Source organism: Gopherus flavomarginatus, chromosome 4, assembly GCF_025201925.1.
Source record: "Gopherus flavomarginatus isolate rGopFla2 chromosome 4, rGopFla2.mat.asm, whole genome shotgun sequence".
NCBI classification, from domain to species: Eukaryota; Metazoa; Chordata; order Testudines; family Testudinidae; genus Gopherus; species Gopherus flavomarginatus.
In genome coordinates this window covers 38,298,493-38,310,616 of record NC_066620.1, presented here as the reverse complement: position 1 = coordinate 38,310,616, position 12,124 = coordinate 38,298,493, and the positions used below count along the sequence as shown (strand labels likewise).

General features: G+C 38.1%; 1 protein-coding gene across 6 annotated transcripts in view; it reads left to right on the top strand.

Moving 5' to 3' along the window:
* The window catches only part of PRKCE (protein kinase C epsilon), a 498,124-nt gene that overhangs the window by 194,048 nt on the left and 291,952 nt on the right, over positions 1-12,124 (top strand). For 3 of the 6 annotated variants that reach the window (XM_050951833.1, XM_050951832.1, XM_050951837.1), the window contains exon 3: positions 5,237-5,317. The exons of the other annotated variants lie outside the window; for them this stretch is intronic. In XM_050951833.1, the coding sequence (XP_050807790.1) occupies positions 5,237-5,317 (81 nt within the window). The remainder of the gene's footprint in view (positions 1-5,236; positions 5,318-12,124) is intronic. 6 annotated transcript variants of the gene reach the window in all.

Sequence of the window (12,124 nt, the reverse complement as noted above, 5' to 3'; positions counted from 1 at the left end):
AACCAGAATGACCGTTTGCCTCCCTTGTCTTCTGGTATGCTTGCCGAAGCTCCTTTATTTTTTCATGAGGCAGTGCTGTGTGTCCTTATTGTAGCCTTCTCCCCTATGCTGCACGCAATCTTGGTTCAGATGTCAGCATTTCTTCTGCTGGATCAGAGCTCTGCCTGCACAGACTCCTCTCCCCACTCAGCAATAAGATCCACCACCTTCTTTGTTCTCCATTCTGGAGTGCGTTTGTGGCCTTGAGTCTCCATGATCATCTGTGCTGGTGAGCTCTCCATGCTGATCAAACAAGAAATGAAAATTCAAACGTTCCCAGGGCTATAATGGGAGTGGCTGTTTCCTGTGTACCTGGCTGATGTGCAGTGGAGTTGAAAGTGCTCTCCAGAGCGGTCACAGCGTAACACTGTGGGACACCTCCTAGAGGCAAATTCATTCGAATTACACAACGCAATGTCTACAATATCCCAGTGTTGACCCGTGGATGTTGAATCAAGTGCTGTGCCTCTTGCGGAGGTGGAGTACAGAAGTCTACTTTACAGGCCACTTAGGATGTGGAAGGGACTCGGTAGAGTAGACACATTATTAGATTGACTTAACAGGGCTTATGTAGACCTAAGTTTGTAGTGTAGATCAGGCCTAAGGGCCTGCTCTACAGAATTACTGAGCATCTACAGTTCCAGTTGCAATCAATGACAACTGTTCAGCATATCTGAAAATCAGGCCCAAGATGCATAATGGGAAGGATAAATAAGACAATCTTGTGAGAGAAATAAGACATTCAAAAAATCTGCCTGTTTGGCTTTCCCATAGAACAGAATTAAGGGACACTGTAGAGCTGTGTGAAACTTCATTGTTTCCACTTACAGAGGTTTGTACAATTCTTTTTTTATTGTTTTTGTTCTAATTCCCTCTGACTCTGGTTCATTCTACATCTGAATTTCACTTGGAGTTTTAGATTCAAACAAACCCTCAAAATGAAAGCATCAAATTTTCCTGCTTTGCACCTGAAACTGTAAATAGTCTTAGGCACTTTTGGAACTTGTCTGGAGTTTGCTTCAGACTTTCTCTTCATTGTTTCCAGTTTAATACAGGCTTGATGAAAGGTCTGTGAGCTTTTCAGCAAACCTGGCCTGACATTTGACTTTCCACTTGAACAATTTCCGTTAGGAAAGCTTTGTGCACCCTAACCAGTAGGTCACCCATGGCTTTCTGGTCACCCCTTGTTCTCCATAAAGATAGACAATCTAATTTTACATATATGGTTTCATGTCAAATCAAGAGAATAAGAGCATTATAAAAGCTCAGTATAAAATGTTCAATACACAAAATTAGATCTTCATCTGAACTTCAAATTCACCTTAGTTTTGAGGATTTTTGGATCCAGGTTTTTGGGTCATACCACTATGATAGAGACCCTTTGAAGCCAGGCCCAATCCAGATTTTTACAGATTTCAGACATCTTCAAAGCTGTGCTCAGAACTGTGGCTTTGGTTGGAGTCCATCTCTGATGAAGTATGCACTTTATTTATATTATTTTCATATCATTTGATATTTATAGACCCTATACTCTGTTCACTGAATAGGCTTCTGTTTTTTAATAATATTTGGAAGAATTTTGGTATGATACAGAAACTGCTGACACATTATTGTTTGATAAATACGTTATCAATAAACATATTAGCAAGAGTTAAGACAGAACCATTGAATTGTATCCTGGATTCAGAGGAATAAAATCATGTTCAAGTAAATAACTAACACACAGATGTGCTAAAATGTCAGCCTCACACTTCTCGATCTTTCAGGTCGTGAATTGAAAAAGTATCATAAAGAAATGAATTCAGCCTTCTGAGCCTCAGCCTTTAGACAAAGCAAAAAACCTGTGATGTGTAATTTGGCAAAATCAAGTTTCTTGTGAAGAAAAAAACAAAGTCTGCAAGAACAGCTAATATATTATGCCCTTTAAACCAATACAATATATTTCTTTTAGTTTAGGTCTGACACAATACACATGATGGATTGTGAACCCCCATGAAATTTACTACTTGTTAACCAGAACATTTGAATTTGTACTTTATCCCGGTCTTTAACTTCTGAAAGAAATGAAAATGTATGCCCAGTTTGTGAACCCCTTCTCATGTTGTGAATAGTCCCATTGGCTTTTCTGGACCGCTTATGAGAACAACTGCTCACGAGAGTGAATAAGAGATGCCCATAATGGGCCATATTCTGCCCTGAGGTATGCACACCTAACTCAAACTGATTTCAGCAGTTACACAACTGTATCTGAGGACAAGTCAATAGTCTTTGATACTCTCATCCAAGGTGTTTCCTTTTACAATTTTCAATTTTTCATATACTCTTATTAGCATTTAATAAAGTCTATAAAATATACTCCTGAGTTCATCTATATATTTTTATGTACCACTACCATAACTGCATGAATTTATTATTTTACCATTACGTCCTTTTATTATGGGATGCAGATTGTGATGGTTATCTTCTGATAGCAAAATTAAAATACTGATCATAGGGAGGGATAATTCTATATCAAGTACAACAAGGCTTTTTTCTTTTCAAAATTAATGGACTGAAAAAGATATGCATCTCCCAGAAAATAGAACAGACATACAAAAACACAAGAATGTTAGTTCACGCCCACGTTCTGTCTATCAGCAATATAAATATGCATGTAACTTTTTGGGCAACTGAGGTTTCAATACATGTGTTAATCACATACAGGAGGGGAGGATATGGCTGTATGAGTCTACATGGAAGACAGAGAGATGTGGACAAGTGATGCACAATTTGTGACAATACTATATCCCAATAGGTAGGGCTCTATGAAATTCATGGCTGTGAAAAATACATCATGGACTATGAAATATGGTCTGCCATATGAAATTTGGTCTCCCCAGTGAAAACTGGCTATTGTAGGGGAACCACGGTATAGCTACCCTTACTTCTGCATTGCCTTTAGAGCTGGTGGACAGAGCGTGGTGGCTACTGGGCAGGCACCCAGCAACTGTGCAGAAGCAAGGGTGGCATGATCTTGTATTGCCACCCTTACTTCTGCGCTGCTGCTAGCAGCAGCACTGCCTTCAGAGTAGGTTTTCTGGCCAGCAGCCGCCACTCTCTGGCCACCAAGCTCTGAAGGGAGTGCAGGAATAAGGATGGCAACACCGCGACCCCTTAACAATAGCCTTGCAACCCATCTCCCCATGACCCTCTTTTGGGTTGGGACCCCCATTGTTACAACACTGTGAAATTTAAGATTTAAATATTTGAAACCATGAAATTCAAGGTTTTAAAAAATGCTATGACCGTGAAATTTTACCAAAATGGGATCATAAATTTGGTAGGGCCCTACCAATAGGTTAGTGTACTTCTTGTATTCAGCTGATGGGCATCTATACCTCTTCAGCAAGAGTGATATACCTCAAGCAGATGAACATGTCCTGAACATGCAGCCCAATGATGTGGAATGTACTGCTGTCGGTCTGTCACAGATAAAACCTCAACTAGCATAATCAAATGTCATTGCCAGCCAGGTATTGGTACAAATCTGACTATGTTGGTTTTGCCTAGTTTTATTTCATAATATCATTTGAGTATATATTCTGTTTTTCCTGATATTACCTGACAACTATTTGATGAAGACAAGGACTCTGGCATCATGATAGCTTTCCTCTCATGGACATATCTTTCCTCCCTAGGGAATGCAACTCTTTACTGCACCTAAGGTAACAATTTAGAGTGCCCATTCTCATATTTTTCCATGGCTGAACTTGAGTAGCCTGTTTGGGTATTGACTATAGATGCCCATGTGGTATCTGAGCCAAAATACAGAGTTGGGGGGAGTGGTGTGTGTGTGTGTGTGTGTGTGTGTGTGTGTTTGTATGTGTGTTAATTCCCTATCAGCTATCTTTATCCATGCCTTTTGGGGTATGTGTTTGGTGTCACATGTGCAAGTCCTACGGTTCATCATTTTTGGATTTTTCCAACCAAAGTACCGCACATTTGATGTTGTGTAGAAACTTCTGCAACACTGATGAACATTAATGTCTTATGTCTCACCATATGACTCAATAAATCTCAAGTTTTTTAAAAAATGGCCCTGCCTGTTTAACTATTCACTTCATTTCATATCTAAATTTCTTTGAATTCTGTTTTAGTTAGTTAATATTTGATAGTGTGCAAGCAAGTTTTGACACTTGTTCCGAATCCAGTAATTAGTATCCATGACCTTCACCATGGCTGCCCTCAAGAATGGACCTGCCAGGCTTATCACTGTTGGGCTGAGATCTCTTTAAGTTCTCTTTCTTGATGTTAAGACACTGGGAATTGCTGAATATGTTCCCTGGAATCCCTTGAAATTTTCAAGAACTGGTTTTCCATTATAGTACCATATATAATGATAAAACCTAGGGCCAGAGTCTGTTGGTGTTGCTCCATCCTAACCCCCAGTGTCTGAAAGAAGCCCCTACCTGAGTAGTCTCTATCAAATAATTAGAATATTTAATGAAATATTCCATAGCTGCTCTAGAAGTAGTATTCTCTTGATCCAGTCTCTGATAACCAAGAATAGCCTTCATAGCTGAAGAACACAGAAGGCTGTGGAGATTTTATGGGCTATTTTCATTTGTACTGAGTCCATGCCTTGTCTTATGGTACACTTCTATTAATGTAGTTGTGTATTTCTTATTTAGTGGGGGCTGAGCACATAAATCAAACTCCTTGCCCACTAACAATGATGTTGGATCAGAAATTGAACATGTATTTAGATGAGGGACTAAATACAGTGAGACTGTTCGATGTTGTGCAAAAATTAGTTTGGCTGAACATTTTGTACCTATTGATTTGAGGTTATTTATAAAGTAGGCTCCTGGGGGTAGATTCTCTTGATGATTACTCGTAATTCCTATTCATTAGGCATGTGCATGTCTGGGGTTTCAAATATCCTTTATTCATGGTGCCAAACATTCCAAGTTAAACATGCTTATCTTCAATGAATATGGTCATTGCTGGAAGGGCCTTGCACATTGTAATCGCATGTAAATACTGCAGATGATTAGATATTGTTTTGGAAATAGATGTGCTTTTCCAGGAGACCCAATTCTCTGTTTTATTGGAGAATAAAAACATCTATTTAACTCAAATGTTCACAGATGTATTTCATATAATGAAATAAATAAGAGGCTTAAAGAAATAGACCCTTTTTTCTGCTTTTCCATAGGTGGAAAGAGCTGCAGGTATAGGACTACTTGCTCTGCTAGTCGACTGGTCCCTGTTTGCAAGCTACCCAGATTAAATTCAGGTAGTTCAATAATCTTATTGACACTTGGAGGTGATCCACTTTTGGCTTGTCTATACTAGTTAGATATGTGGATCTTTTAGGTAGATTGATGGATAAATCTGTGGGTTTGGTAACCTGTGAAGTAAAAATGACTTGTAACAGCCTTGTCCCATAATCTGGAGGCTATTCAAGTTGTCTTTTCATATTAAGGAGGTAGTGTTTTGTAGTATGCTTTTGGAAGTGCCTTTGCAGAGGGATCTGCAGTAAGTGGTATTGAGATGATATTGTTACCATTGCACTGTTACCAGAGAAACCTATAGAATCATAGGACTGGAAGGGACCTCGAGAGGTCATCTAGTCCAGTCCCTGCACTCATGGCACAAGTTAGTATTATCTAGACCATCCCTGACAGTTGTTTGTCTAACCTGCTCTTAAAAAAATCTCCAATTTATTCCAGCGCTTAACCAGACTGACAGGAAGTTTTTCCTAAGGTCCAACCTAAACTTCCCTTGCTGCAATTTAAGCCCATTGCTTCTTGCCTTATCCTCAGAGTTAAGAAAAACAATTTTTCTGCCTCCTCCTTGTAACAACCTTTTACGTACTTTTTATCATGTCTCCTCTCAGTCTTTTCTTTTTAAGACTAAACAAACCCAATGTTTTCAATCTTCCCTCATAGGTCATGTTTTCTAGACCTTTAATCATTTTTGTTGCTCTTCTCTGGACTCTCTCCAATTTGTCCACATCTTTCCTGAAAAGTGGCACCCACTACTGGACACAATACTCCTGAGGCTTAATCAGCATGAAGTAGAGCAGAAGAGTACTTTTCATGTCTTGCTTATAACACTCCTGCTAATACATCCCAGTATGATGTTTGCTTTTTTTTGGCAACAGTGTTACACTGTTGACTCATATTTAGCTTGTGGTCCATTATAACTCCCAGATCCCTTTCCTCAATGCTCCTTCCTAGGCAGTCTTTTCCCATTTTGTATGTGTGCAACTGACTGTTCCTTCCTAAATGGAGTATTTTGCATTTGTCCTTATTGAATTTCATCCTACTTACTTCAGACCATTTCGCCAGTTTGTCCAGAGGCTTTTGGTGAGTATGAAATGCAGGCCACAGTCTCTGCAAATCCACACCAGGATCAGGGTAGAGGCATCCAGGGTTAGATTGTTTGTCTGGATACAGGCGGAGATGGAGGAGACAGGAGCAGCGTTGGCACTGGTGATGCGGCCTTTCCGAACCATAGCATTTATATTACATCTCCCTCCCACAAACTCCCTCTCAAACTCCCTTGGTCACTCAGCCTCTGGCTTTTAAGGCCTTCTCTTCTAGGTCAGCCCTACCCCCTCATTAATCACACAGGGGGAGTGTAATCACAAGGCTGATTGAGGCTGATCAAAGATGATCAAGGATGACCGAGGGAACAAAGGCTCAAACAGTCCCCAAACACACAATCACAACTGATCTAGTAACTGAAATAACCTGAAAGAGAGAGAAACACACAAACAGCCAAACAAACTCACTCACCCCAAGGTTAGTTTAGTTTTGAAAGGCTGCCCCCTCTTCCCCATGCATTTAGTTTGGTTGAGACAAGAGAAATATTCTGACATAGCTTTATTAGATGTCAGCTGAATTGTGTCTAATGTGATAAGGTATAGTGTATAGCTTTGGATTAAATTCACTTCCATTACTAATTATTTTTCCGCTTGAAAATTCAGTTTGTTTTGTCTCTTTGATTGAGCCATTTCATGCACATTAAAATGTGATTTTTAGTGTCTAAAACAATTGCTCTGCCATTCAGGAAAACATCTAAACCACTGTTTAAAGTGTGTGTTTGTTACTAGTAGTCCAGAATTGTTTATAGAAAATTTTGCAGCAGCAAGATCTAAACAAAAATGGTCAGGACCTTACACAATTCCCTTGGGTTTTATGAAAGCCTTTAGTAATTAAACCATCAGAAATAGTAACTGATGTAGACTTTACCTAGTCCTGTGTCTTTCCTATAGACAATGCATATTAATTCATATTCACTGTTGCCTTCAGATTTCATTCAGATTATTCTACCAAAGTGAGTTTGCATCCTGTGTAATGCTGTGATAAATGTAAAATACAAATCATTGACAGTAGTTGCCATGCATTCTGTATTGCCTTAATTGTGTGGTAGACTTTCAGCTATTGCATAGTACACAGGGTTTCAAACTTTGTGTTCCCTTGATTTTACTCCCATTCCTATTAAAGCCTTTTCTAGAGCTTGGGAAATATTCTTAAGGAATAACGTATTTGTATTCAAAGTTGGAACACAAACAGTTCCAATAGAAAACTATGTGAATGTCCCAATAATAAACGATAAACCAGTATCAGAGACTCTGGGATATATCCTTAGCTGGTGTAGATCTGAGTGAGTGAGTGATGCCAATTCATATCAGGTGAGGAGCTGACTGTTAAACTGCATCACATCAAAAAAAAGCTGAATTATACAAGTGTATCTTAAATTGAAATGTACTCTTTTCTTTTTATTTACTTTGTAATTCTCCATTCAATCTGAGGGAACTGCAGCTACCTGGTTAATTTCTAAATATATCTGGTCACTTTTCTTTTCTCTACCAGATTGTTGTTGTTTTTTTCAAGAGTTTTTAACCTGGCATTTTGTTTATTTCTTTGCTTGTATATAAGCATCACTGGTTGATGTCTGCACTATGCTAAGATTCATGCCAGCAGAGAAGCTCCCATATTAAGATTTTCGGCTACTCCTCCAAAAGTGGTGGCATTAATTTTGTTTTTGAAACAAACGCTGATGTAATGGAAGGTTTTAAAAAAATCAGTATTTTGAAATATCTTGTATTTTTATAGCTCCTTTTATCCAAAAGGATCTCAGAGCCTTTTACAAACTCCCTTAGCAGATACACAAGCTGTAACAAGATCAGTTCATCCACAACTGAAATGCAGCCATATCAGAGGTGAAACAAAGTAACTGTTTAAAGTACCCATCAACATTGAACAACAAGAGGCTAAGAAGTGGAAAAACAATTTTTCTAGTTGAAATTTCAGGGGAATATAGCTAGGCAAAGATATAATCATGAGTCTTAGAATTTGTCCAGGACGCTGGAATAAGGACCCACCCCTGACTTTATGAAAACTTCTGTGAGATCTTTAACTACTGCAAATAGTCAGGACCTCTGTTTTGTCCAATTTTAAAAGACTGCACCTCTAGCAATGCAGTATGCCCAGTAATCCCTTGAAGGGGCATTTATGTAGTACTGACTAAAGGGGAAATTACCTTCTGTTGAATCATCACTTTACAATCCAGAAAATAAACTCAAAGGTCAGAATGTTATGGTTGACAGGATTTGACATCTAAACTACTCGAGAGTGTAACTAAGTCATGAGTCATGAATTTTACAGTAATATTACAAAGTTATATTACAGTCCAAATATTTTACAGTCATCACAATACAGTTACAAATTCTAGTTAGTTAAAGGACTTAAACATTAGTGTCATAGATATTCAGGGTGTTTCAACCCTCAGTTTGAGAACCACTTAAAGGAAAGGCTAATACAATGGAAAAATAAAAGGTCTGGTTTCTTAACTGCAAATGCAATAATTACAATTTCAATAATTTTACTGCAATAAGGTTTCAGCGAGGTTATTTTTAAATTGCAGCAGCCTGCATTGTGGTGCCAGGTTTGCTTTGATGTTCAAGCAGCGTGTTGGCTGCGTACATTTTGTTAATTACCTTCAAGTGCTTCAACCTATTTCTGAGAGAAAAATAGAATAAAATGTATTTGAGAAGAGTTCTAAGGATTTGTGTAATTCATATTAATGCACTTCATAATTATAGCAGGCTCCTGGAACTACCCACTACAGTAAAGGTTTTCATTAAAATACTCTGGTTTTACATATCAATAATTTTCTTGATGTACATATATAACCAGATATTATATTCAATACATTTCAGAGAGGTGCAAGTTTAGCACTGAAGAGTAAGCAAGATGCTGCTGTAGCTTTCAACATCCACATACTGAATTTTTGATGACTGATTTAGTGTGGAGGAAGGCAGGATAGTCAGGTTCTGTTATATACTTCATTGTCTGACTCTGTGTAAGTCATTTTATTTCTTTGTCTCTGTTTTCTTCTCTGTAAAATGTGGATACTTCTCCAACCATAGTACGTTGTGAAACTAAAATAATTAGTATCAAGGTTGTTGGAAATTTTCATGTGGGGCACTATATTGTATAAACACAAAATATAGTTACTGAGCCAACATGAACCAATTCTTGCTGTCCTTGTTCAAGAAAAACTATCACTGAAACTATGGAAGTTTTGTGAGAGAGAGAGAGTACTGAATGGAGACAGAGTTAATGATTGGAAGATTTGGCTCATTATTCATTCTTAGATCGGTTGCCCATTTCTGATCAAAAGGGAGTGAGAAATAAAATGTAACATCACTTAAGCTTGTTAAAAATTAGAATTTATTTCCTTTTTAAAATCATAATAGAACTTTTCTGGTTTTGAAAAAGCAGAGTTTGAATAAACTATATGTGCAGAAGTTGTGCATACTAGGTGTACGTGTTAAACATAGACAGTGAGAAAGCACTCTTAGTTATCCCATTCCAGTGTATTTTATTGCATACAGGACATCTGTGTACAAAGATAGGGCCATATTCTTATCTTAGTTACACTACTATAAATTGGGAGTAACTGACTGTAATTAAAGGGTTTACTTTTGAGTTATAGCATTGTAACCGAGTTCAAAATTTGGCTCATAATTACAGTGGCAAAAAATTAATAATGGAAAGTTTCTCCTAACAACCATGTCTTCAGCTGTTGCTTAAAAGTCATCCCTGAACATCGTCAGCAGAGTGCACAAACCAGGCATACTCCGAAAAGACTTCAGCACTCATCATTCAAAATCTGTGTTTTGCTTCTGTTGATCTAAGCGCATCCTGCGACAGAAGGGGAACACAGAAGTATAAAAGAATACAGAGCTGCAGTGGGACCCACTGAAACATAAAGCACTCCTGTAGATGAGAGAGTAGAAACCAGCGAGCTTATCAAAGAGTATAGATTTTCAAACAAACCAACTCTTCTTACTGGTAGATCATCCATCTCAGCTATTATGTTAATGTTCTCGAGGATGTGGGAGAGCATTCTAAGACACGCCTGTTCTGCCTAGCTTGTCTGTAGTAGAAAGCCACAGCACAATAGTTTTATTGCACGTTATCAGAGAGATGGGGTTATTATAGCAAGCCTTATAAAAACAGATGAGGCACACTGTTTTATCAGATATGTGAACTTGTCTCTGTTTCTTGTTTTATCTGGGGGGTTTCCTACTTCGAATAGTTTCTTGATGGATGTGTGTGTACGTATGTAAAGTACTCCTGTGCCACCAAAAGTTCAACTGCTTCTGGGTAGATTAAACATTTCCTTTGTCAGAATTGGAGCCAATGTTTTACTTAATCATATGAAAACAAAGTTCACAGGTAAGAAATAATGTTTTTGTTTGATTTTTCTCTCCCCGCTCCCCGGGGATGATTCAGTTATATATATGTGGACTCATATTAATTATGTTAGCCAGAGGTGTATTTCCCACCTAACTTGTCAGTGATTTGGCATATTGGACTGGTGTTCAGCTTTTCATATAGCCAGTTAGCCTGGAACATGTTGTTTGCAGATTTTGACTTTATCCAACCCCACTGGGTTCATCAGCATTTGGCCCTGTATTTTCATGTTTTCTCAATCCTTCCTTTTATTTAATCTGTATTCAGGGGTTGATCCAGAACCCATGGAAGTCAATGGGACTCTTTCCAATTCCATTGGCATGACATCAGTAGGTTTGGATCAGGCACTCAAAGCATGCTTCTGTTCTTGTAAACTAGAAACAAACACAACAGTAAAATGTCCAGAACAGGCTGCACAAACGGTGCCTTCTTTGTACTGCACTATTCCTTCAGAAGAAAAACCTTAAGATCATTGCCTCTTCAGTGCTAGTAGCTTGGGTGATAAAGGCTTTGAGATGCCTGAGGTCACTTTCAAATGAGTTAATGAAAATCAGATGTAACTACTGCCATATACTGAATTATTCTACACTGGTATGTTCAAAGCCATAAGCCTCTGCAGGATTCATATTGTTCTAGGCAGCATAACCTTGATGATTAATGTAGCGTTACATAGTGTTGCGCTCATGTAGACTCCTTCAGATGGAGAACAACAAATGTTAGCATTGCTTTATTTAAATACTGTTGGGCCCTGGGTATATAAAGTCATGGGCACTGGATGTATAAAGTCAATGAAGCACATGTTAAGTAGCTATTTTATAGCCAAGACTTCCCTACTACAGACAGTTGGGTTGTTCTGGGGCATTTGACCTACTTTTTGATTCTTTACCTGAAACTGTCCCAGACCCCTAAAATAGAAAACGTAACTAATATTTCATAATCAGTGCTTTTTAGCGTTACAAATGCTACGTACTGTATAAGTCCAAGCAGTCCTTTCTCAGAGTTATATTTACATAATAATCCAGTCAGGATTTATTCCAGCAGCACTACCTACTGGTAAACTCATCAGTACAAACACTTTGCTAATAAAGGGTTATATAAATTAATAATACAATTGTGTATTCCACTGAGGGACTTGAATTGGTTTAGAGCACATCTTGGTAAAATTGAAATTAGTTCTGAAATCTTGTTCTGAAAAACTCACTATAATATATTATATGCAGTCTATCTTCTGGGCCACTAATAAAGCCAAAACAGTTTCACTGAACATTCTGATGTAACATAAGTAGGAGATTTGGAAGACAACATGAAAAGAAACTCCCCTTCTTCTA